Genomic DNA, 26,822 nt, shown 5'->3' with positions numbered 1-26,822 from the left:
AGTGTGAGTGAGGCGTGTGGCAAACAGCTGTAGTCTCAGTGACACAGGAGGCTGAGACAAGAGAATCGCTCAAGTCCAGGAGTTCACACCTTGCCTGCACAACATAACCATACCTGTCTCAAAATTAAAATAAACAAATTTTCAGCAGTGTGGAGGCTCAGTGTAAAGGTAACTCCAGCTCCCACAGGCTCTCATACTTAATTGTCAAACCTCACCTGCAGTCTCAGAGGGAGACTGCAGGTGAGGTTTGACAGTCAAGGCTGGGGCACAAGCTTAAGTTTTCTTACTTCACATCCAAAGGTCTTTCCACTTGGATGTCATCCAGTTCAACTTTGGTTTGTCATGTTACAGATCTAAGTATCAGTAAAGTTCATTGATTTCCCTGATACTACATAGGTGGATATGTGATGCATACTAGTCAGACCTAATTCCTACTGCCACCTTGTTACCCATTACTCTCTCTCATCCTGTTTATTTCCTTAATGGTGTTTATCACAGTTTGTACTTCTCTTCTTTGTTTTCTTTTGTTTATTGTCTGTCTTCCTCTCTGAAATATAATTGCCATATCTGCCTAGTTCATTGCTCTGCACAGCTAAATGTCTGGCACATAATAGGTTCTTCATATTTGTTGAAGGAAGAAATGGAGAAAAAGATGGATACATAGATGGGTGGGTGGAACAGTAGCAAACTAAAAGCTAAAATCTCCCAAGTTCCACTGTATTTGTAATGTTGTGTCCTTCAGAAATAAAGCATCCTTGATAGAGAAATTGGCCAAAGTTTTAAAACATTCTTAGAAGTTTTGTCAGTTTTTTCACATAACATTCTGATTTCTTTAATGGGCATACACTTGCACATTTAAAAAGGATTGTGTGTGGGTATACATTTAAGAAAACAAGATCTATTGAAGGTTTATTTTTCAGTCCAGGGGAAAAACCACACATCACCCAAATGACTTTGAGGTTAGAAGAGCTTGCCATGTTTTCATTAGAACAGAGTTGCTTCATGTCATGGAATATTTCTTCCTATTGCATCTTTTAAAAGATGTTAATTCCTATCTGTTTTAGGTTACTTTGTTGTATAGTTTATAATGTCAGCAAATTCTGGGCACAAACTTGCTTTTGGCTTCTACAGCAGCAGCACTGTTTCCAACCAATCAAACCCATGACTATCCTTGGACTAGCACCTCTTCTGACTAAACCACCTGAGCAGGTCCATATCACCTCACGTTGTGCTTACTTCCAGGCAAATTGGAGGTAAATAAAACTTGTTTCTCTCCTCAAAGAGCTTACAAGCTGGGAGAGCAGACAAGACTTTCATAGACCTTAGTGATACGTAGCAGTGTGTGACTGGGCCACTGTGTGGCCGCTTGAAATTGCTTACCTCTATCATCAGCACATCTTGGGAAAAGTCACTTCTTTCTGGTTTTCTGAGAGAATGTTAAGTTAAATGATTCCAAGATCTCCAGCTCTAAAATCTCATAGTTCTGTGACATGCAGCCAGAAAAGCTCAATACTAGTTAGAAGTAGTTTGCCTCATGCAAGAAATGTCATTTGAAGGTAGTCCTTGAAGAATTTTAGCAAGAAATAAAGAGGAAGGGCTCCTGGGTATAAAGGAGGGGAATGAAGGAGATGTGCATTTAGTGGTATGTAGACATCAGCTCATCTAGAGACATGTTGTAGTCTCTGGTGAAGGAAGTATTTTGCAATCTCATCCCACATTTTCCTTCTATCTAGTCAGTCTTGGGAATCCTATGTCTTCCCTCTTCATTGAGGGATTATATTTTGTAGAAGATCTACTGACAATATAAATTAAAGTGAGATTCAGTCACAGAATTGTTTAATGAGGTCCCAATATTTATTTAGCCTGCTTTTGAATAACATCACTGAATAATTTAGAGAGGATTGTATCTCTTAACACTGACAGCTAGCTGGCTGACAAATGTAAAGCAGAAGCACACATTCTAGCAACCAAATATTTTCTTCCATTATAGATGCCAACAAAAGCATTAGTCATCTAGAAAACATGATTGATACTACTGGTAGACATTAACAGTATAACTGAAAATTGCCTTATAAAATATAAATGTTTTTTCAATATACAGTCTATTTACCTTATAGAACAAGGAAGGAACTATACTTGGGTATTGACTCTTTGTCTTCTGCTTCATACTGTGGTACAGAATATAAAACTGGGAAGAAAAAAAAAAGAATCTCAGAATATGGCAACATTGTTTAAAAGGAGAACAGTCTGCTGGTGTAAATGTTCAGTTGGTGGGTAACTGAAGAGCTTCCTGTGTTTGAATTGCTGCCAGTGACCCAGTCTGTCTTTATGTCATTCATCCCTCCTTTTTTTTTTTTTTCTTGTTTTCCCTTACTCAAAACCCACAACCAATTTACAACCTAACTTTTGAAATTATATTAACTTTATGATAGGAAAAGTTACATAACTATATTACAAAAAAAAATTAGAAAACAGAATGGGGAGGCAAATGACCAATAGTTCCAGAACACTACAAATAGCAATGTGGTATATCTCGTTCCTCTTTTCTTTCTTCATTTTCATGTAATTGGCAAGCACAAATTATATATATTTATGGTATACAACATGTTTTGAAATATATTCATTACTCATATATAATTTTTTAATATATTTATCATAATTAAGTTAATTTTGTATTTTTCCAACCTAACATGCCTTGTCACTAGATGATCTTCATAATTATTCTTCCAGTGCCTGTACAGTATTACATTAGGAAGGCATAATAAAATTCACTTAAATGTTCTCTTATATGCTCATTATTTAGACTGCCTCCAAATTTTTGCTATTTTAAATAATATAAAACATTTTTACACGTATAATTGGCTTTCCATATCCCTAGGTTCTGCATCCATGGATTCAACCAACCACTGATCAAAAAAATTGGGGGAAAAATCACTTCAATTGTGAACATATACAGACTTTTTTCCTCTTATCAATATTCCCTGAACAAAATAGTATAGCAACTTTTTTAAAAAATATATTTTTAGTTGTCACTGGACCTTTATTTCATTTATTTACATGTGGTTCTCAAGACTCGAACCCAGTGCCTCACACATGCTAGGCAAGCACTCCCACTGAGCTACAACCTCAGCCCCAGTAACAACTTTTTACGTAGCATTTACATTGTATTAGGCAATGTAAATAATGATTTAAAATACATGGGAGAATGTGTGTTGTTTAATATGCAAATACTATGCCATTTTATATTAGAGATTGGGACATTGATAGATTTTGGTATCCATGAGAGGTCCTGGAGCCAACCTGCCTTGGATACCAACAGGTGACTGTATTTTTCCATATTGAGAATTTTTCCTATAGTACAGATTTTCAGAGTGGGATTAGTTGGTCAGAGATTTGTAGTCCTTGTTTAATACTGGTTTATTTTTTTCTTAAACTTTCTAATTATAGCTAATACTGTGTACTTGTCTTCCCTATCTTTAACCACTTACCCCAAATATTGAACAAAAGCAAATAATCAACTTTGTCGTGTAGCCTCCCGAAGAGTATGACGATTGAATATGAGAGTTACATAGAAATTCTGACTCCAGGCATTATGAAGACCATGTTGAATGGTATGATTGAAATACAAGGAAATTAATCTTTTTTTGTAATGGAAAACCTCTCAAATGTATTAGTAGATTAAATACTTTTAACCATTGAGATGTAGTTTAGTTCCATCAGCCCAGGTATTGCCTAATAGTTCTTGCAGTATAGAGGTCTTTGTTTTTTAATATGAAAATCTGTTTTTGGTTTAAGCTAATCCCAATGAAAAGAAACAGCGGATTTTTGTAAATGCAAACTGTTGGAAACAGTTTGTAGAATGTGCCTACAAAAATCGTCAGTTGCTTTTGTATTTACAGTATTTCCAAATGAGCAATCGTGGTTTTATTTAACTAAACTCCATATTCAAAAGAGCCTACTCTTTTAGTGAAACTAACAAATCCTCAGTAGGAACAGCTTACTTCAGTAAGTATGCCTTCAGCCAGTCCTTCTTATGAGACCCTTCACTAGGTACTGAGAATTACTAAATTGAATATGTCTATTAAGTTAGTGTCCACAGATCAATAGAACCAGTCTCACTTAATGACAGTCACGGCCAAAAGGTAGGCGAAAAGATGTACAGAATTTCACTCTGAGGGGATGTATACTATGTTCCTTGACTTTCTGCATAGCCATAATAACAAATGCCAATCTAGCAATTCCATTAATGGGTACATATTCAAAAGAAATGAAATCAGTATGTTGAAGGAGGTTATCTACTTTCCCATGTTTCTCACAGTGCTCTCCCTCTGAAGTCCTGCTCTTTATCAATTCTTTCACCATCTCTGAGTTTCCCTTTCTTCCTCTAACCTCTATGAAGTTTTAATAGCTGTGCATTCTTTTATTATTTTTTCATTTCTGAAGCATTTGTTGAATCATCATTGAATGTCCCATTTCCAATGTAGTTAATGGTTTTATAGCATCAAGTACTGTATGAAAGATGACATTAATTGTTTCTCTTGCTGAGAGAAAACTTTTCAGTTTAAGTAAGTCCCATTTGTTGATTTTTGTTATCAACTTTTGTGCTATGGGTGTCCTATTAAGGAATTTGGAGCCCGACCCTACAATATGTAGATCGGAGCCAACTTTTTCTTCTATCAGACGCAGAGTCTCTGATTTGATATCTAGCTCCTTGATCCACTTTGAGTTAACTTTTGTGCATGGCAAGAGGAGGGGATTCAGTTTCATTTTGTTGCGTATGGATTTCCAGTTTTCCCAGCACCATTTGTTGAAGATGCTATCCTCTCTCCATTGCATGCTTTTAGCTCCTTTATCAAATATAAGATAGTTGTAGCTTTGTGGATTAGTCTCTGTGTCCTCTATTCTGTACCATTGGTCCACCCTCCTGTTTTGGTACCAGTACCATGCTGTTTTTGTTACTATTGCTCTGTAATATAGTTTTAAGTCTGGTATCGCTATACCGCCTGATTCGCACTTCCTGCTTAGAATTGCTTTTGCTATTCTGGGTCTTTTATTTTTCCATATGAATTTCATGATTGCTTTATCCATTTCTACAAGAAATGCCGTTGGGATTTTGATTGGCATTGCATTAAACCTATAGAGAACTTTTGGTAATATCGCCATTTTGATGATGTTAGTTCTGCCTATCCATGAACAGGGTATATTTTTCCATCTTCTAAGATCTTCTTCTACTTCTCTTTTTAGGGTTTTGTAGTTTTCATTATATAAATCTTTCACCTCTTTTGTTAGGTTGATTCCCAAGTATTTTATTTCAAATTTTTACTCCTCACACTTCAGATAGAGCCCTAATATCCAGAGTATACAAAGAACTCAAAAAATTAAACAATAAGAAAACAAATAACCCAATCAACAAATGGGCCAAAGACCTGAACAGACACTTCTCAGAGGAGGACATACAATCAATCAACAAGTACATGAAAAAATGCTCACCATCTCTAGCAGTCAGAGAAATGCAAATCAAAACCACCCTAAGATACCATCTCACTCCAGTAAGATTGGCAGCCATTATGAAGTCAAACAACAACAAGTGCTGGCGAGGATGTGGGGAAAAGGGTACTCTTGTACATTGCTGGTGGGACTGCAAACTGGTGCGGCCAATCTGGAAAGCAGTATGGAGATTCCTGGGAAAGCTGGGAATGGAACCACCATTTGACCCAGCTATTGCCCTTCTTGGACTATTCCCTGAAGACCTTAAAAGAGCGTACTACAGGGATACTGCTACATCGATGTTCATAGCAGCACAATTCACAATTGCTAGACTGTGGAACCAACCCAGATGCCCTTCAATAGATGAATGGATTAAAAAAAATGTGGCATTTATACACCATGGAGTATTACGCAGCACTAAAAAATGACAAAATCATAGAATTTGCAGGGAAATGGATGGCACTAGAGCAGATTATGCTTAGTGAAGCTAGCCAATCCCTAAGAAACAAATATCAAATGTCTTCTTTGATATAATGAGAGCAACTAAGAACAGAGCAGGGAGGAAGAGCAGGAAGAAAAGATTAACATTAAACAGATACATGAGGTGGGATGGAGAGAGAAAAGGGAAATTGCATGGTAATGGAGGGAGACCCTCATTGTTATACAAAATTACATATAAGAGGTTGTGAGGGGAATGGGAAAATAAACAAGGAGAGATATGAATTACAGTGGATGGGGTAGAGAGAGAAGATGGGAGGGGAGGGAGGGGGGATGGTAGAGGATAGGAAAGGTAGCAGAATACAACAGTTACTAATAGGGCATTATGTAAAAATGTGGATGTGTAACCAATGTGATTCTGCAATCTGTATTTGGGGTAAAATTGGGAGTTCATAACCAACTTGAATCTAATGTATGAAATATGATATGTCAAGAGCTTTATAATGTTTTGAACAACCAATAAAAAAAATTAAAAAAAAAAAAAAAGAAAGATGACATTAAAATTCCCAAGGTTTATTAATATTTTTAACAGCTTTACTGTGATAAAATTGACATACAATAATCTGCACATATCTAAATGTGCACAGTCTAATACATACAGACACATTTATACACCATGAAACCACCACCATTATAATGATGAACGTATATATTACCCCCCAGAGGTTTCCTCATTTCCTTTGTAATCTCTTTCCCATCTCTCATCAGTCAACCAGTAATCCACTAGTGTTTATTTCTCAACATTTGTTTGGTTTCATTGGTGGATCTATTTGTCTAGTTTGATGCCAGAACTCCACTGTCTTAATTCCTATAAAATTATAAAATGTTTTTTTGGGATTGGCTAACTTCTCTTAGCATTATCTTCTCCAACTGCATCCATTTACCTGCAAATGCCATGATTTTATTCTCTTTTATAGTGCTGAGTAATATTCCATTGTGTATATATACCACATTTTTAATCCATTCATCCACTGAAGGGCATCTAGGTTGGTTCCACAGTTTAGCTATTGTGAATTGTGCTGCTATAAACATTGATGTGGCTGTGTCCCTGTAGTATGCTGTTTTTAAGTCCTTTAGGTATAGTCCGAGGAGAGGGATAGCTGGGTCAAATGGTGGTTCCATTCCCAGATTTCCAAGGAATCTCCATAGTACTTTCCATATTGACTGCCCCAATTTGCAGTCCCACCAGCAATGTATGGGTGTGCCTTTTTCCCCACATCCTCACCAACACTTATTGTTGTTTGTCTTCATAATATCTGCCATTCTGACTGGAGTGAGATGGTATCTTCGAGTAGTTTTGATTTGCATTTCTCTAATTGCTAGAGATGATGAATATTTTTTCATATATTTGTTGATTGATTGTATGTCCTCTTCTGAGAAGTGTCTGTTCATGTCCTTGGCCCATTTATTGATTGGGTTATTTGGTTGTTTTTTGGTTTTTTTTTTTTTGGTGTTTTGCTTTTTGAGTTCTTTATATACCTTAAAGATTAGTGTGTGATCTGATGTGTGAGGGGTAAAAACTTGCTCCCAAGATGTAACAATGGGTGCCCATCTGATGATGGTCCCCTAAGAATTATCTAAAATATAGAAAGAAAAAAAATTGTCATGTAGTAACATAGGCCTCTTAATTTGTGTAAGCATTCTCTGTGATGTTCACACCATGATAAAAACCCCTAACAATCTAACAACGCATTCTCAGAATGCAGTCCTCCATCTCTAAGCAATGCATGACTGTGATTGGAATCAACCTATACAATCTGTGAAGATAGGATTTGAAGAGGGAGACTTTTAGGAGTCTTAAGGTGTTCCAAGTAACAGGTTGGATTTTGTTGAGTAGAAATAAACACCATCCCCAAAAAAATTATAAAATGTTGAAGTCAGGGAGGATAAGTCCTCCAACTTTTTTTTGTACCAAGGATTGAACCCAGAGGCACTTAACCACTGAGCCACATCCCAGCCCTTTTTATTTTTTATTTTGAGACAGGGTCTCACTAAGTTGCTGAGGCCGGCTTTGAATTCACAATCCTTCTGCCTCGGTCTCCTGAATGCTGCATTTACAGGCATGTGCCATCACACCTGGCTCCCCCGCCTTCTTAAAGATGTTCTCAAAGTTGTTCTGGGTTTTCTAAATCATTTTTACATAATTTTTTTGTCAGTACTGGAGATTGAACACAGGGGCACACTACCATTGAGCTATATCCCCAGCTCTTTTTATTTTATATATTAAGCTCTTTTTATTTATATATTACTAAGTTGCCTGGGCTAACCTTGGACTTGATCCTGCTGGAGTCACTGGAATTACAGGTGTGGTGTGCCACCATGCCCGGCTCCAGATATTTTTTGTTACTGGTCTTTTTTTTCCTCCTTTCGCGCGCGCGCATGTGTGTGTGTGTGTGTGTGTGTGTCTGTGTGTGTTTGTTTTACTATGTATTGAACCCAGGACCTTGTGCATGCTAGGCAAATGCTCTACCTAGCCTTTTTTTTTTTTTTTTTTAAACAGGGACCACTAAGTTTTACAGGCTGGCCTCAAATTTGTGATCCTTCTTCCTCAGCTTCCCAAGTAGTTGGGATTACAGTCTACGTGCATCATCACACACAGCTGTTAGTGATTCCTAATTTGTTTCTGTTGTAGTCAGACATACTTGACATACTTGAATCCTACTAAATTGTTTTGTGACCCAGTATATGGTATATCTTGGTAAATGTTTCTCATGTACTTGCTGCTGTTAGGTATTATGTTCTATAAATGTCAGTTAAGTCAAGTTGGTTCTTCTGTATCCTTACTGATCCTTTTCTGAGAACTCCACCTGATGCCCTGAGCCTTCTGAGGTTTCTATTCTATTAGGAGAGAACGGGAATTATTGTCAAATCTGTGCAACATCTGTGGATCATTTTCTCTAATCCATTTGGGTGGTTCTATTCTTAGCCACACATACTTTCTTCACATAACATGTACTGATCAGTACTCGGCTGAATACCTGAAGGTGTCCTCTGCAGATTTCCCATGATATCTGTCTATCTCTGTCTCTCTCTCCCACCCTCCTCTTCATCACTCTGCAGTCTCAACTCCAGCCACTTTGGCCTTCCTGAATTCCTAGTTCTACTTCATCAGTTCTGGGAGACCATCATCCTCTCTGCCTGGATTTCCTCTCCTTATGTCTCAGCTTAGGAACTTTTTCTGGCAGTAGGTCATTACTTAATGTCCAGTGTCTTAAAAACTATATATATATATATATATATATATATATACACACACACACACACACATATACACACACACACATTATATATTTATAAATACATATTTATTATATATTTTTAGTTGTAAATGGACACAATACCTTTATTTATTTATTTATATGTGGTGCTAAGGATCGAATCCAGTGCCTCACACATGCTAAGGAAGAGCTTTACCACTGAGCTACAACCCCAGCCCTCTTCCATATATTTTGAACAGTTTTTAGTTAGTTTAGTCCCTGATATTCCATCTTGCTTGGAAGCAGGGATCCATTTTCCTGATACTTTTTCACATATTTCATAACTTTTTATGTCATATTTGGAATAATGTTCACTGTGATCACTTCTCTGTCCACATGGAGTTCAGAGGTTCTCTTGTTGATTTTCTATAAGCAGCTGCCTTCCCCTGTATTGGGTATTATCAGATTCTTTATCTAGATTCTCCCTACCTCATAGAAACAGTAAAAGCTAATGGTTTATTAAGTGCCTCCTGTGCAGCAAGCATGCATTAAGGGTTTTAAATGTATTACCTCATTTAATCCTTATGGTTCCCTGTGAAGCAGTCATTAACTTCATTAGAGAGATGAGATAATTGAGATGGAGAAGTTAAGTAGTTTGCCCAAGGTCACACAGGAGGTGACATGGTCAGCTCTCACACTCAAGTCCAACAGACTCAGAGCCCACTGCAAAGCTCATGGTGCCCATCTGAGGTTATTTGGCTGAGTACAAGAAGACCACTACTAAAACCAACTCAAAAAGATTCTTCTTATCTGTCCTGGTAATAACAGTAAGCATTTTACAACATCTAAGGATGGAAAAATACTAGTACAGCTAGAAAAAAATCATTTTGATTGAAGTTCTGTCAAGTGACCAGAAGAAAAAGAATTGAGCGCAGTTCTTTAGATAATAGAAGAAGAATGTAATTTTAGAAATGCTGATTCAAGAGGGTAGAGGAGGGGGCTGATGTGTAGCTCAGAGGTAGCATATAGGAGACCCTGACTTCCATCTCTTCCACCACGGGGCGGGGGTGGGAAGGTGAGGGGTTGGAGCCAGGGCTGTGGCTCAGTACTTGCCTAGCATGTGTGAGGCACTGGGTTTGATCCCTGGCACCACATACAATAAACAAATGAAATAAAGGTATTGTGTCCATCTACAACTACAAAAATATTTAGAAAAAAAAATTTTTCTAAATATTTTTGTGAGGGTAGAAGAGGGGAAAAGGAAGAAATTATTCTGAGATGATATGATTTTCGTAAGGTGCTGGAGCAGTGCAGAAGCATGTGTTGCTGCCACAGCAGCCTTTCATTCCCTTCCATGAGAACCAAAAAATGAACTTAAAATAGAGCAGGGAAAGGAATGTTTAGTGTCAACCATTGTTGCCAAGATAAAATGTTTTGAATTGATTCCAAGTGCCATAGCACAGTACAACATTAACATTTTATGTATTTTTTTAGGAATTTGTTCTACCTTCATTTTTATAAATGTATGAGCATTTTTTATTTTTTGTAATACCCACATTTTTTAAATGTTTATAACCTTTCTTAGAGTATGAAGGGAATGTCTTATAAGTAGTTGAAATATTTTTTAAGTTAGTGTTATGGAAATTTCTAGAATGACATCCTTATTTTTTGTATGACACCATTCCCTGTTGGAAAAAACAATAGAATCTGAAGTCTGAGATTTAAGAAGTCAAGATCTAAACTTATTTTGCCACTGGCCTGAGGGATTACAAATGAATAACATAAGATCAGGCACAAGATTACCTCACTGACCTGTGGAGAATTTTCAGTAATAATTATAAATGAAACTATGTCAGGACATTTGAAGTGGTGGCAGTAAATGTGGCAGGAAAAATGTAGTTTATTCTAAAATTCCCTGCAGGTCTCTAGAATTTTTTAGGTATTCTTAAAATTTAGGAATTCTTAGAATTTTTTAAGAAGAGTCAGTTTAAAAGTATTAGTGATTCTCCTCCTCCTCCCCCTCCCCCTCCCCCTCCTCCTCCTCCTTTTTCAGTTGTAGATGGACACAATACCTTTATTTTATTTATTTATTTTATGTGGTGCTGAAGAATGAACCCAGTGCCTTGTACATGCCACTGAGCCACAACTCCAGTTCATCCATCAGTTTTCTTTGTCCTGCACTCCCTTGACAGACAACTATGCTTGTGTAAATATTATTTATATTTAATATAGCACAAATGGTGCTGTAAATAAATACATTTTGAACATCCAGTACTACTTTAGTTAATATGCCTTTTAGCTATGGTGGGTAATATACCTTGAAACTCAGATTAGAAAAATATATATTTTTCCTGTGTAACACTGCACAGGGGACTTTTCCTTTTGTGTCAATATACCTGTTTATCATTTAGTTATACCTGTTTATTATTTAGCATATAGTTCCATGACGTTAAGTAAACTTCACAGTGTTGTGGCACTGTCCTCGGTATCCATCTCATCTTGCAGAAATGACTTCCCATTACCCACCGCAGTTCCTGACAATCACCTTTCTACTTTTTGTCTCTATGATTTTGACTCCTCTAGATATCTCATAAGTGGAATTATGGGGTTTATTTTTTTGTGACTGGCTTATTTCACTTAGCATACTGTCCTCAAAGTTCATCCTTGTGGTAACATTGTCGGAATTTCCTTCCTTTTTAAGACTGAGTAATATTCCATTGTATGTATGTACCAATTTTGTTTGTCTTTTCATCTGTTACTGGACACTTGGGTTGCTTCCACCTTTTGGCTGTTGTAAATACTACTACTGTGAACATTGGTTTACAATTTTCTATTCTAGTCCATGCTTTTAATTCTTTGGGGTTTCTACCCAGAAATGGAATTGTTGGATTATATGTAACTCTATGTTTAATTTATTAAGTAAACACCATACTACTGTTTTTCCACATGAGTATAAAATGGTATATCATGGTTTTGATTTGCACTTTGCCAATGATCAAAGATGTTGAGATCTTTTCATGTGCTTCTTGTCCATTTATATATCTTCTTTAGAGAAATATCCATTCAGGTTCTTTGCCCTTTTTTTTTTTGCAGGGTTGGGAGGATCCTAGGGATTTAACTTAGGGGCACTTGACCACTGAGCCACATCCCCAGCCTTGTATTTTATTTAGAGACAGGGTCTCACTGAGTTGCTTGCCACCTTGCTATTGATGAGGCTGGCTTTGAACCCACAATCCTCCTGCCTCAGCCTCCCAAGCCACTGGGATTTCAGGTGTGCACCCTGCACCTGGCTGCCTATTTTTTAATTGTGTTGTTTTTATTGTTGAGTTTTAAGCATTCTTTATATATTCTGGATATTAATCCCACATCAGATATATGATTTGCAAATACTTTCTCTCATTCTGTGGAATCCTGTCATTTTATTGTCCATTGATGCATAACAATTTTTAATTTCAATGGTCCAATTTATTTAGCTTTTTAAAAAAATTTTTTGGTACCAGTGATTGAGCCCAGGGGTGATTATCCACTGAGCCACATCCCCATCCTTTTTTATTTTTTTTATTTTGAGACAGAGTCTCGCTAGAACCTCAGTAAGTTGCTGAGGCTGGCTTTGAATTCAGGATCCTCCTTCCTCAGCCTCCCAAACCACTGGGATTACAGACATGCACCACCATGCAAAGCTATTTTATTCTTTTGTTGCCTATTGTCAGTCAATAAAAAGTGAAAGATACTAATAAATATTTCTTCTCTGTTTGAAACATATTTTACTTTTGATTGTAAAAATGATCTCTATCTTCTTGTAACATGCATGCATGAACAGACAGTCCTATCTATGTATAATCGAAGAAGTAAATTAACATTTTGAAACGTTCAATTTTAGGTGCTTTTCCTGTTTCCAGACATTTTCTTGAAGCAAGCAAACTAGCTAATGGTTTTTAATTTTTTCTAGCTAAATGCAGATAATGAAAGAGAAGAAGGAGAAGAGTTTGAAGACAATATGGATGTTTTTGATGACAGCAGTTCTAGTCCTTCTGGTACCTTAAGAAATTATCCACTCACCTGCAAAGTTGTTTATTCCTACAAGGTTTGTATTAAGATATTGCTGATATTAAATTGTGACAAACCTAAAGATACATGTGACTGTGTCTACCCAGCTTCTCACAGGACGCCTAGCATAATGTTAGTATTCAGTTAATATCTAAAGCAACGAAACATAATGATGAAGAGTTTAAGCTCTGATATTAGATTGCTTGAGTTAAATCCTGTCTCACTGCTTATGAACTACATGAGTTTACACTAGTCAGCTTCTTAATTTCTATGAGCCTCAGTTTCCTCATCTACATGATGGGGATAATATTGTAAAATAAATGTGAAGATTAAATGAGAGATTACCTTTATAGCAAAGCACTTGGCATAGTACCTAGTTCAGTAAATACAGTATATTCAGTAAATACAGCTCTTACCCTTACTCTCTATTGCCTGCTTGGCATAAACCCTCCATTAGAATGAACCTCAAAATTCATATCAAAAGAAAATTGTTTCACAAAGCAGTTTTTAATACTTTGCCTTTACTCATCCTAATATAATTCCCTCTTGTCCATATTGAGCAGGAAATCTGGATTAACAGATGCCAGAATTTCCAAACTTGGTTTGGTATAATAGTTCTTAATCTCTCTCATCCCTGCCCTGCTTTTCCAATTACTTTATATTCAACACAAAGTAAATGGAGTTTCAATTTTCCAGTTCCTTTCTTTCCCTCACTCCCACATTCAGTCTGTCAGCCAGTCCTGTTGTGCCCACTTCCAAAACATATCCTGAATCTATCCACTTTCCATCATATTTACTGCTCTCATCTTTGTCTAGGCTGTTGCTTTGATTGTTATAAGATGGGGATGAGCCCTCATAATTAGGCTTCTTTGACACTAGCTTCCCAACAATCCATTTTCCAGCTAGAATTATCTTTGACACAAAGAGTTAATTCCATTCCCTTTTCTTAAAAAAACCCTTTTTAAGCTTTAAATGTTAATTCCATTCCTTTTCCTAAAAAACCCTTCCCAGCCCAAACTCTTCACTGGAATCCGTAATGTCTAGCCTGATCGGACTCCAGGCATTCTCCCCAGCTTTATGTCAGGCCATTCCTCTACTTCACACACTCATTGGCCACTCTGGCTGCCTTTCTGGCTTCAAAAGTACCAGGTTCCTTCCTGAGTACACATCTTTGCACTTGTTGTTCCCTCTGATTAGAACTGTGTCTCCCCATATCTCTGTTGACTGCCCTTATCTTCATTGTAGTTCAACTCAAATAGCCTCCAAAGGTCACCTCAGCCACCTAAACACATAGCTAGCTCTTTACTACTCTATCCCATAACACTGTTTTGTTCACCATACTGTCATCTCTCACTCAACTACGGGAATATGTTCTGAGAAATGCAGCATTTGGTGATTTTATCGTCATTCAAACATTGTAGAGTGAGCTTATACAAATCTAGATGGTATAGCCTAATAAACACCTAGCCTGTGTGGTAGAGATATATTATTTCTGTTCATCAGACCATGACGAACAAAACAGCATGAGATTAAATCAAGCACAAGATAAACAAGAGATGCAATAAAAATGACATGTACAAGGCTACTGTTGGCCAGCATAAATTGTTTTACAGTAAACTTTTTTTTTTTAGTAAGTAGAGGATTACACACCAAAATAATGATTAAAAGTATACTAAATATAAACTAATACCTAGTTGTTTATTATCATTATCAAATATTATATACTATACATAATTATGTGTGCTGTACTTATATATGACTGGCAGCACAGTGGATTTGTTTATACTAGTGATGCCACAGATATATGAATAATATGTTATACTGTGACATCATGATGGCTACAATGCTATTTTTTAATTTTTCATCTCCATTATAATTTTATGGGACCACTATATATGTGTGATCCAGTGTTGACCAAAATGTCATTATGTGGTACATGACTGTATAGCTCTTAGTGCCAGCCAGATTCTAAGTCTTACTTGTCTTAATATTTCTTTGCCTGGTTCCCCATTAAAGGCTTATGAAAGTATAAACTTTGTGTCTGTACCTTTTCTGTATCATGAGCTCCTGGGACAATGCCTGGCACACAGTGGGTCTTGGATTAATAATTGTAAAATTAATAAATGAATGATGTAAGGAAGGCATGAGCAAATGAATCCTTCTCTGGCCCCTATATGATAGAGAAAGCAAGGGGAAAAGGTTAATGCTAAGGGATAACAACAGAGGGACTGTTCTGAGAGACTCTTTAACTGTCATACACTGGGCAGTCTCACTCCACTCTCCAGTCCTGTGTTGCCAAAAGCTGGCATTATATACTTTTCAATATCAGCTATTCCTGGGTTTTTTGAGTTTAACATCGTTTCATTATATTTAAATTCATAATACTTACTGTTTTCTTTAAAAAGTTAGGGTTTTTCCTAGTGTACATTGTTTTGATAATGTTTTGAAAATTTGAAATCATCTTCTAAGAAATTTGGGGATATTTTACAGGATATTTTAAAACTAGGGTTCAGAATGTTTTCTGATATTACCTCTCCTTGTTATATTTACTTGAAAGTTTCAAAACTAATTAAGGTCATTACATGGAGAGAGTTCTAAATGTCTAAATTGATTTAAACAGCTCACATTTAGGCTGGGGTTGTGGCTCAGTGGCAGAACGCTCACCTAGCACGTGCGAGGCCTGGGTTCAATCCTCAGCACCACATAAAAATAAATAAATAAAATAAAGGTATTGTGTCAAACTACAATTAAAAAATAAATATTAAAAAAAACAGCTCACATTCATCCAACAGTACCTCCACTGATCTATCCCAGATACATCTCTGTGAAACCAGACTATAAGAATCTATTTAGGGCTGAGTGCAGTGGTGCATGCCTGTAATCCCAGCAGTTCAGGAGACTGAGGCAGGAGGATCATGAGTTCAAAGCCATCCTCAGCAATTAGTGAAGCCCTAAGCAACTCAGTGAGACCCTATCTCTAAACAAAATATAAATATAAAAAGGGGCTGGAGATGTGGCTTAGTAGTTAAGCACCCTGGGTTCAATCCTCAATACAAAAAAAAAAAAAGAATCTATTTAGTCAGTTAATCACTGAGCTAAAACTGAGTGCACAATATGTGATAACTTTTGTGATATAAGAATTAATATGACACTATCCCTGCCTTCCAGGAATAGACAGACTACGGAGTAGTTAAATAAATTTTACAGACAAGATGGCATTTAAATTAAATCATAATCTAGACTTTTCTAGGTAGAGTGAGAGGATAGGGAAAGGAAGGATCCTTCTAAGCAAAGGGAACAGCAGATATGGAAACTGGGATGAGAGGATAGGGTGTTGAGAACAGTTTACTTTTGGATGTGTAGAAGCACTGAGAGGTGGGGAATAACAGAAGATCTAAAGGCATTTGCTGTCAGATAATAAAGGGCCTTGTATACCAGGCTCAGGAGTTTGGTTTTTATTCTGGACTTTAAGGAGATAACTCTGGTCTTTGTATAGACACTCAGGAGGATAAATTAGAATAGAGAGAGATCAGCTGGGCACAGTGGCCCAGGCTCATAGTCCCAACTACTTGGAATGTGAAGCAGGAGGAAGATGGCTTGAAACCGAGGTGTTCAAGGCCATCCTCATAGCAAAACTCCATTGCAATGAATGAATGAATGGAAAAAAAAGAAAGAGACTGACTTTGAGCCTAATCATGATTTCTATGGCCTACACCAATAAAAAAGGACTAGATGGACCTGGTGAGAACATAGAAAAGCTATATTTAATATTCAGATTCAAAAGCTTTAAAAGTATTCATAACTTTTAACCTTATTAAAATCCACCCTAAGGAAATGAGCCACAATATAGAAAATGTTTTAGATACAAAATATTCTTTCAGGGTTTGGGATATAGTTCAGTGGTAGAGTGCCTACCTAGCAATGTGTGAGGCCCTAGGTTTGATCCCCAGTACCGCAACAACAACAGAAGTGTTCTTTCATTATCTTCTACTTTATAATAGCTCACAGTTTGCTATGGAGTTCTGTAACAGACTGAAACATATTACGACTTAAGGAGACATTGTGAGACCTTGCATGTATTTAATAGCCATTGACTGACCACTTGCTGCCTGTAGTTGGAATAAGTGAGAAATACAGTCCCCGCCTTAAGTCATTCTAATAGGGAACTCATAAGGACTAGCAGCGAGCTAGAGCACCATGGTAGTCAGTGTGAGATGGACTCATGCAGTCTTAATGAAAGGAAGAAGCAAATGACTCATTGCCAGTGGTCTGAGAAAGAGAGCTGGGCCACAAGTCATGAGAAGCTACTGCTTCTTTGTTCATTTCAATCTCTTCAATAACCCTACAAAGAAGATATTATCAGAAAACACCATTTATTCAACAAACAATTACTTGAGCATCTCTGTATACAAATACTTTGCTCTTTCTAGGCTCTGTGATGTAGCACTGATCAAAACAGACAAAAATCTGTCTTTATGGCACTTATGTTCTGGTAGAAAAAAAAGAAAGAAAGAAAACTGAGACTCAGATGGTGTCTTGCCCATAGAAACAAGACTGAAACTAGACTTTTATACCTATAATAATCTAATCCATTCATCAGACAGGAAAGCTGGAACAGAGCAGGCCAGACAAAAGGAGCAGCCGGGTATAAGCATAGAAGCAAGAGAGAACATGGTGCACCTAGACCACAGGGAAGAGTGTGCTGGTCCAGGGCACCCCGAGGCTCATGGGGACCAGACTCTAGGTCTTGATTGCCATGTAGAGGACAACCTTGTGCAACAATTGTCATTGGTGTGTGGGTGGCGGCACGGTCATGCTAGTGTCTGCTTCTGCTAGAAGACTCCTGCGGCACTGGGCCTCAATGGCTGTGGCACAAGGACAGCAACATATCCTGCTTTGTTCTCACACAGGGTAGAGACTGGTCTGGTTGTGTTGAGACTTTTTAAGTCTTGGCATGTAATTTAGGAAAACGGCTTTACTACAGAAGTACCTTTTACTGGTATATTCAGGACAAGGTATGGTTTCAGCGTAGCAAAGAAATTCCATTGAAAAAGCTATCAAGAGTAAATGTGGACCAACACTAATTATCTCATTCAACAATTTATCCAATGCTTAAATCCTGAAATTGCCCATATTTACCTCCTATTGACTAATGATCTTGGCAGTGTCACATGGCTCTCTCGTATGCTGTCTTTTTTGTAGGATGCTGTTTTTGTATATGCTGAATTAATTATATAAAAATATCATATAAAAAGTATCCTCCAAGCTATTTGGCTTTTTTTATTTCAAGAACAGTAATAACTTACCTATCACTCTTCAGACTAAATGTTATAAAACATCTTCTTTTTTAATAGAGAATCTTTATCATATAGACTTAACTCATTTAATTCCAATTTTGAGATGCATTAAGCCTGATTTTTCTTTTTTACAAAGAATGCTGCAGTCCACATCCCAATAAATAATAAAGAACTAAATTATTTTCCTCAAAAAAGAATAATTGAGGCCAAAATTGACTCTACTGCCATGTATAACTAGAAAGAACAAATTTTTTTAAAAACAGTAAATGACACAATTTCTATCAGGTCCCCTCTCATCCTGCAGAAATTCTGTCTCTTTTCTTCTCAATTAAATAAATCCTCTTTTACACTTAAAAAAAAAGTAAATAAGTGGGTTTCATATATTGACATAAGAGGTAATTTATTTAAAATCTGGTCCTGGAGTGGCTGGGGATATAGCTCAGTGGTAGAGTGTTTGCCTAGCATATGTGAGGTCTTGGGTTCAAACCCTAATGCTGAGGGGAAAAAATCTAGTCTTAGTGTATTCTCTGATTTATCATCCATTTTCAAGACTGTTTTTGTCTTAAGGAGCTATGGTAGCTTCAGAATCTGGGTTTTGATGAAATGTTTAAAGCTTGCAAAATGTGAAGTGAATCTTAAAAACTGACTAACTTTCTTGCTCAATTTTTGCTTGTGTAACTTGGAGATATTTTACACTTTGAAATTGTGAGATTTGAAAAACTATATGGTCTCAGTTGACAATTTTAACTGATCTTGGGACTTGGGAGAAGCTTTTAAAGCTGTTTATTAGAGAGCCAGAAGATACTCACAAGCCCACCTGTTAATATGACATACAGGGCTCTTTAAGAAGCAAAGCCAAACAGACCAACCCCTCTATGGAGCCTCTGAGAGTCTCCTCTCAGGTTTTGTGGTCCTGAGGGAAAATCTGGTGACTGGTGCTATCAGGGACAATAAAGCCATCACAGATTGTGTAGAACCTCCAAGGATCAGCCCAATCTCCATACTAATATTAGAGCATAATCCAAATTTTGCCTGATCTCAATCATGGCCTTTCCCACAATTTTCCTCTTTGGGCCATTATTTTACAGCAATTCCAGATCAACCCTCGGCACTGCTTAACCTCCATCCAATCCATGTACATAGCCCTTTGCATTTTCCATGCACCTCCATGGTAGCCTTTGGTAGCACTTCCGTTTCAGTGCCTTCTCCTCTGCCTGTGCTTCCCAAGTCGTCATGGTTCTGTGCTTATTCATCCTACATTAACTCCCCCATCCTCGAGAGAATGGCAGGACTGTCATTTTGAAGAAATGGAGGCTGAGTAACTTACCACTAGGTACCTGAGCTGAAGCTGGAACCCACATCCTTCACTTCCAATACAGTGCTGATCACTGACCTGATTGCCTCCTGAGGATCCAGTTTTAGTTGCAGTTTTATTTTGTTTCATTTTTTAGAGTAAAACTTCACCTCATTATGATAGTTTTACAGCATTAAAATTTTTATGTTTCTCAAAATCATTTCAGTATTTTGATCCCCAGTTTTTGTTCTGACCAGCTCACATCTGCTCTTTATCTAACCTTTTTAATTTTGTCCATGACCATCCTCCATTGCAGGCTTCTCAACCAGATGAGTTGACCATTGAGGAACATGAGGTGTTAGAAGTGATTGAAGATGGAGATATGGAAGACTGGGTAAAGGTATATTCCTTTGCTCATATCGCCCCTCTTGTGACATTTTTAGGAGTTTGTTTTGGTTCTTATTATGTCCTGTCCAAACCTTTGTGTGTGCAAACCTGTTTTGTAACCATGTCTTTTACCCAGGCTCGAAATAAAGTTGGCCAAGTGGGTTATGTGCCAGAAAAGTACCTACAGTTTCCCACCTCGAACAGCCTACTGAGCATGCTGCAGTCCTTGGCCGCTTTGGACAGTCGGTCACACACATCCAGCAATTCCACGGAAGCAGAACTCGTTTCAGGCAGCCTCAACGGAGATGCCAGTGGTAAAGACTGAAACAAGGCACTCTTTATTTGGTCACATTTGACCTAAACTGTATTACCCTAGGAGTAAGCCTTCAGTAGGTTTAAAAGCACTTTCTTCCTCCTGTCTTTTGTTTCCCTGTTTTGATCACAGTGAGTAAAAAAATTACAACTTTGAGTGGTGCTCTCTGAGTTGTCATGTGAGCATAGGGGTGGTTGCAAAAGCAGCCTTGACTGTCTTTGTTCTTAACCAGATTTGTCTCTCTCTTGCTTTCTAGTCTGTTTTGTGAAAGCACTTTATGATTATGAGGGCCAGACAGATGATGAGCTATCTTTTCCTGAGGGAGCAATCATTCGTATCTTGAACAAAGAGAACCAAGATGACGATGGCTTCTGGGAAGGGGAATTCAATGGGCGGATTGGAGTGTTCCCATCGGTGCTAGTGGAAGAACTTTCAGCCTCAGAAAATGGTGATACTCCATGGATGAAAGAGATTCAGGTACCAGAGTGGGGAGAGCTGAATTTGAAAATGTTTAAAGGGATGGAGGTGTGGCTCAGTGGTGGAATGTTTACCTAGTATGTTCAAGGTTTGATCCCCAGCACTGCTAAAAAGAAGAAAAGAAAACAGCTGCTTTAAAACATGATTAAAGAAAATAACTCCCTAGAGTCTCTTGAACCAGGCAAAAGTGGGTTGTAGTCTCTCTGCCTCACCCTCCCTGTTCCAGTCCTCAATTGCCAGATGTCTATATAGCTGAATTTCAGAAACCAGAGACTTGACGGTCAGACCCTTGTGGGGTATGACCCTATTATGCCTTCATTCTTCTGCATTCTGTGAATCCATTAACCAGAATACTAAATCGTATATAGCATATCAAAGGTTAGTTTGGTGGAGAGAGAAAAAACAAATCAGAGAGAGAATGTGTTATGTCCATGGTTAGTTTATGTGGTACAACTCTGAGGTGGCTCTTCGTTCCATCACACTCAGAGTCCTACCGCATAGCCCAGGGCCTGCCAGAGCCCCTGTCCCACAATAAAGGGGCTGTAAGGTTTTGCTCATCAGTAGGAAACTTGCATTTACAGGAAGTCCTAATTTAGTCAGCTCAGTTTTTCTCTGGGGATCTGTTACAGCAGCCTGGCAGGTAGAAGAATAAAGAAAGTGTTTGCCAATCTTGTTTGCATGATAATAACTTAGCCTCACGTACAAGAAGCTCAGCCAGTTATTGTATCTTCATATGTAAAAACAGTACAATTTGTCCCCTTTTTTGTTCTTCCTTAGCTTTGTTGAATTGACTAATTTATCATATTTTCAATTAAAAAAGAAAAGCTTAGAGAATGGTTTGACTTGGTAACTGTTTGAAGATAAACTAAAATCAATAATATAATGAGATCTATGATAGGAAACTGTTAAATGCATCATGAAACGGTTTGGGGTAGTTATTTTAGGTCCATTTGCTGACAAGCAAAAGGCTGACAAGCTTTAACAGTCATAATTTAGTCCCAGAGAAAAGGAATGTGTGTTGACCAGCAGAGAAGCAGCCAGCTCTCTTTCCTGAGGCCAAGAGCACCTGGTAACCTTGCCTTCTTCGATGCAGATCTCTCCTTCCCTCAAGCCGCAAACCTCCCTGCCTCCGCAAACCTCCCTGCCTCCGCTACCGCTGTATGACCAGCCTCCCAGCAGTCCTTACCCCAGCCCGGATAAGAGGAGTGCCCAGCTCTTCCCCCGGTCTCCTTCTACAAATGGTAAGGGTCCTCCTGGGCAGGGTCTGAGTGCATTTTATTGCACAACAGCACATAAATTGAGCTTTTTAATTCTCTCCCTTAGAAAACAGCCTCCATGCTGAGTCACCAGGATTCTCACAGGCATCAAGGCAAACTCCTGAGACCTCATATGGCAAACTCCGGCCTGTAAGTCTCCTAGCTGGCAGGGTTATAGACTGCATAGTTCTTCCAAATCCAAATCAGCCCCTGTGTGTTGCCAAACAAGGATGAAATGAATTTGGGAAGGTAAAAAGAGTGATTGAGGGGCTGGGGTTGTGGCTCAGAGGTAGAACGCTCGCCTAGCATGCATGAGTCACTGGGTTCAATCCTCAGCACCACATAAAAATAAAATATTGTGTCCACCTATAACTAAAAAATAAATTTAAAAAAAGAGTGATTAAAAAGGCCAAGTGGGTTATGTGCCAGAAAAGTTTCTACAGTTTCCCACCTCGAACAGCCTCAGCAGCTCTAAAGTCAATTCATCTTGGATCATTTAGTTTATACTGGAACACTTCTCACTGACATGGTAAGATCACAAGATAACCTCTGTGTAGGTGTATTTCAATTGTATTTCAAGCTCTAGGAACATTGAAGTAGTATAATTGTAACATAGAAACAATTGTTTTAGCAAGTGTTTATTAAGAATCTATTTTCCAGGCCTGTATTTGCCTCTTTGAGGAGCATTGAAATACACTAAATGACCTCAGAGAACTCCTGTTCTCAGGGATATATTCTGACAAATAGTTACCTATGCTCACCCTTCACTTTACTGCCATCTTAGTTCCATACCACTCCTCTTCAAGGTCATGGCTTTCATACTGGTAATCCAGTGGACCCTTAATAAGTTTTTTTTTATATACTGGGGAATAAATCCAGGGGTGCTATACCACTGAGTTATATAGCCCCAGGCCTTTTTATTTATTATTATTTTTTTTTTCAGACAGAGTCTTACTAAATTGCTCAGGCTGGCCTCAAACTTGTGATACTCATGCCTCAACCTCCTGGGTAGTTGGGATTACAGGCTGGGCCACCACACCTGGCAGGGACTTGGGTCTTGATTCTAAATGTGATTGGAAGCCATTGTGAGGTATTAAGCAGGGCAGTGTTGTGATTAGTTTTGTATTTTAAACACATATTTATGGCTACCAAGTGGAGACCAATAAAAGGTGGCAGAACTGATACAAGCGCCATTAGGAGGGTGGAGCAGTTGTCCAAGCAAGAGGCAATAGTAACATGGGCTGGTGGGTAAGAGAAGAAATGGAGAAACTGGGGCTAATTTTCTTGTCCACCACACTTTGCTGGCTGGCTCTATACCTCCAGCTCTTCCTTTTCATTGACCTTAGCAGGTTTCTCCTCCTCTCTCCATCTCTGCTGATACTTTTCATGGTCCTGTCCCTAGACTGCTTCTCTTGAAGTCATTCAACATATTCTCCCCAAGCTATCTATTCCCATGACTGTGAGAACCAAATCCCAGAATCATGTCTCTCAGTGAGCTTCAGACGTGTGATAGTCTCAATTTATATGTCTAACACCAACCCCCAAAACTCAGCAAAAATTAGTGAATTACCTTCCCTCCAAGATATGTTCCTTCTTCCATTTTGCGTGTCTTGGTGAATGGATCCTCTATCCTACCAGTGCTCTGGAGGCATCCCTCAGACCTTCCTGGCCTACCTGCCAGTCATTACCAGGTCTTGCCAAGTTTACCTTGGATACAGGTCTCAAAACTCTTCACTGTTCTGCTTCCACCATTCCTGGTATCTAGTTAAGCTCACATCAGCCTTCATTCTGATGACTGGAAAGTCTCTTATGTTGTCAGCTCACTTGTCCTGTGTTGCCCACTTCCAATCTCTTCTCCAAACTGTTATCTGAGACATCTTTTCATGGATCTGATATGCCTTACAATTCACCAAAGACTCCCCTGCCTACAGAATAAAGCCCAGATTTCTTTTTTTTTTTAATATACGGTTTTTTTAAATATTTATTTTTTAGGTGTAGATGGACACAACACAATGCCTTCATTTTTATGTGGTGCTGAGGATCAAACCCGGGTCCCACCCATGCTAAGCGAGCGCTCTACGCTGAGCTACAATCCCAGCCCAAGCCCAGATTTCTTATAACATGTCTCACAAGGCCCTTCATTTCTTGCCCCAGCCTGCCTCTCCAGCCTTCTCTCTTAGAACTGACTCCCAAGACATGCTGAAATGTCTTATTTCCCTAAGTATTGCGCTCTTGCCTTCACTTCCAGGCTTTAGCGTTGGAGAAGGATTTTAGGGCTTTAGTAACTGTTGTGCCCTGGGCTTTTAGCCCAGGCAGCAGTCTCATTTGTAGGCCTGACATTTCATCCAGAACAGTACCTGCTTCTCGGGGTGGGAAATTTACACAGAAAGTATGTGCCCATGTCCTTGGATGGAGGACTGGTTGGACTTTGCAGATGCTCCAGCCTGAGTCTGGAAGCTGACTTACAAACCAAGACTTTGTTCCTTACTCAGGTCCGAGCGGCTCCCCCTCCACCCACACAGAACCACCGGAGGCCAGCAGAGAAGATGGAGGATGTGGAGATCACACTGGTGTGACTATGGGCTTGCCCTTTGTTACCGCTACAATCAAGGCCAGGCTTGGAGTTTGGCCCATCCTGTTGTTTAGGCACCTTTGCATGATGGTGACTCTTGAACAGAGCAAAACCAAGGCAGATTCTCTGTGACTGGGTGGCCTGGTGAACACCTCCCATGTTTTGAATATTTTGTGCCTTTTTTTTGTTGTCATTTTCTATGTCATCTCTCCTACCATAGCACAAATCCTAGTGGGCCCTAGAAGCAGAGGGGAGCAGCCCCTCATGCCTAACAGTGGTCCGTTTTTATAGGAGATTCCAGTCCAGGCCTCATTCCAGGGAATAGTCACAGAATTCTGATCATGTGTGCTCGTACAGTATATTACTGTGGCCACAAGGATGTGGCAAAGATCTCATCTTTCTTCAAGTGGCTTTTGCTCATCTGATTAAGTATTAATCGGATTCTGTTGGCTCCAAAAGGAAACAGAAGGAGGGATTCAGGAGAGGCTGGCTCCTCCCCGAAGTTCGTCCCCAGATGAAGAGTGAAACCATACCGGGAAAAAGTGGACTGCCCGTTGCATTAGCGCCAGTTGCATTAACGCACATCTCTTCCACAACTAACAGATTTAAAATAATAACAGTGTCCTTTGTATTAATATTTATGCCATTCATTTAGTATTAGTGGGGCTAACCTGGAGGGGGCTAAACTAGTAGCCACATCTTGCCCATCACATAGACTAACAGAAAGGAGGCTACGGCCACAGCAGAGATGGAGCTTCCAGTTCTGAAATGAGCCGGTTTAATGTTCTTTTTGTCTTTAGACATTTTTCAACTCAGTTTTTACAGCATATACTCCTCTGACCAATATCTTTAGAACCTGAGTGTCTGATAAATTAAGGACACATGCCTGCTTGTTGAGCTTCTCTATCGGGGAGGTCCCTAGCACCATTTTGTTCGCAAGTTAGTGCACTGACCCAGACAGGCTGATCGCTGTTGGTATAGACAAGCTGTCACTCATGAAAAATGCAGCCTCCAGGTCCTCCCTGATGCTTCCTAGGAAGGAAGAACCTGTGGGCCTGTGGAGGAAACTAGCTTCCTGAGCAAGAAAAGACTCTGACTGCATATCCCACACAAGTGCAGACTGATGAGGAAGAGGAGCCTTCTTCGAGTCCCAGGAGAGCTGGGGGTGGGAGGGGTGCTCAGCAGTCTGCAGCACTGGGAACAGCGTGGGGCTCTGGCTTTCCACCCATGGAAGGTAGAGAGTGTGTTACCTAGGGACTAAGGGAGGCTTGCCTGTTGCTTTTCTGTTTTTGCTAAGAAATCAGATTTTTTAGAATTTAATCCAAAAGTTGTATTATGCTTTGAAAATCCCATCCCTCTTAAGAATCTTTAGAAACTTGAAATGCTCACCAAACATCCCCGTGGGATTTTTGACAAAATGTAGGGTCAGAACCGAAGAAGTTTTCAGTTATTCATTTGATCACTTCAGTAATGATACCCCTTGACTATTCTCTATGGTTTTGGTTTTTTGCATTTTGTAAGCTGTTGATCTATTTGAGGTCTTTTTATGTTTATCAAACTTATTCTTAAGTTTAAAAAAGCAATTAAAAGGGTGGTTTTTTTAAAGATTTTACAATTTGCTGAAATGTTACAAATCTAAAAAGTGCTTATTAAATAGAGCAGTTCAACTTGCCACCCAGTCTTCTACTCTTTCTTTAGCTAGCCAAATTATCCTTGAATTTGGATTTTTCACAACTTCAGAAAGTTGTTGAAGTCTTTTGTTAGATCTTAAAATGTTTCTTGGAAGAGCTGCTAATTTTATTTTTAAAAACAAAGTTGTAAAAATATGCCTCCTTTTTAAAAAAATAATCCCTCCCTCCAGGTCATGTAACCCAGCATCACCATGCACAGGACAGGGCTCAGAAGGAGTCTCTGTGCAGATGCGCTTTCTTTACAGTGGCTGTAAAAAATTTGTATTTATTATGTATAAAATATTGAATAATAAAAAATGGAATTAA

At 38.6% G+C, this 26,822-nt stretch overlaps 1 protein-coding gene across 5 annotated transcripts in view; it reads left to right on the top strand.

Moving 5' to 3' along the window:
- Fchsd2 (FCH and double SH3 domains 2) overlaps window positions 1-26,822 on the top strand; it is a 237,498-nt gene extending 210,676 nt beyond the window's left edge. For all 5 annotated transcript variants that reach the window (XM_046441893.2, XM_046441892.2, XM_046441894.2 and 2 more), the window contains 7 exons: window positions 13,132-13,266; window positions 20,137-20,220; window positions 20,344-20,521; window positions 20,777-20,997; window positions 22,091-22,238; window positions 22,321-22,403; window positions 24,746-26,822. In XM_046441893.2, the coding sequence (XP_046297849.1) occupies window positions 13,132-13,266; window positions 20,137-20,220; window positions 20,344-20,521; window positions 20,777-20,997; window positions 22,091-22,238; window positions 22,321-22,403; window positions 24,746-24,829 (933 nt within the window). In that variant the 3' untranslated portion in view covers window positions 24,830-26,822. The remainder of the gene's footprint in view (window positions 1-13,131; window positions 13,267-20,136; window positions 20,221-20,343; window positions 20,522-20,776; window positions 20,998-22,090; window positions 22,239-22,320; window positions 22,404-24,745) is intronic.

Source organism: Marmota monax, unplaced genomic scaffold (genome assembly GCF_021218885.2).
Source record: "Marmota monax isolate L192 unplaced genomic scaffold, Marmota_monax_Labrador192_F-V1.1 WCK01_AAM20220418_F8-fsc00068, whole genome shotgun sequence".
Lineage (NCBI taxonomy): Eukaryota > Metazoa > Chordata > Mammalia > Rodentia > Sciuridae > Marmota > Marmota monax.
The sequence above is the reverse complement of the archived record's forward strand: the minus strand, read 5'-3'. Positions and strand labels throughout refer to the sequence as shown.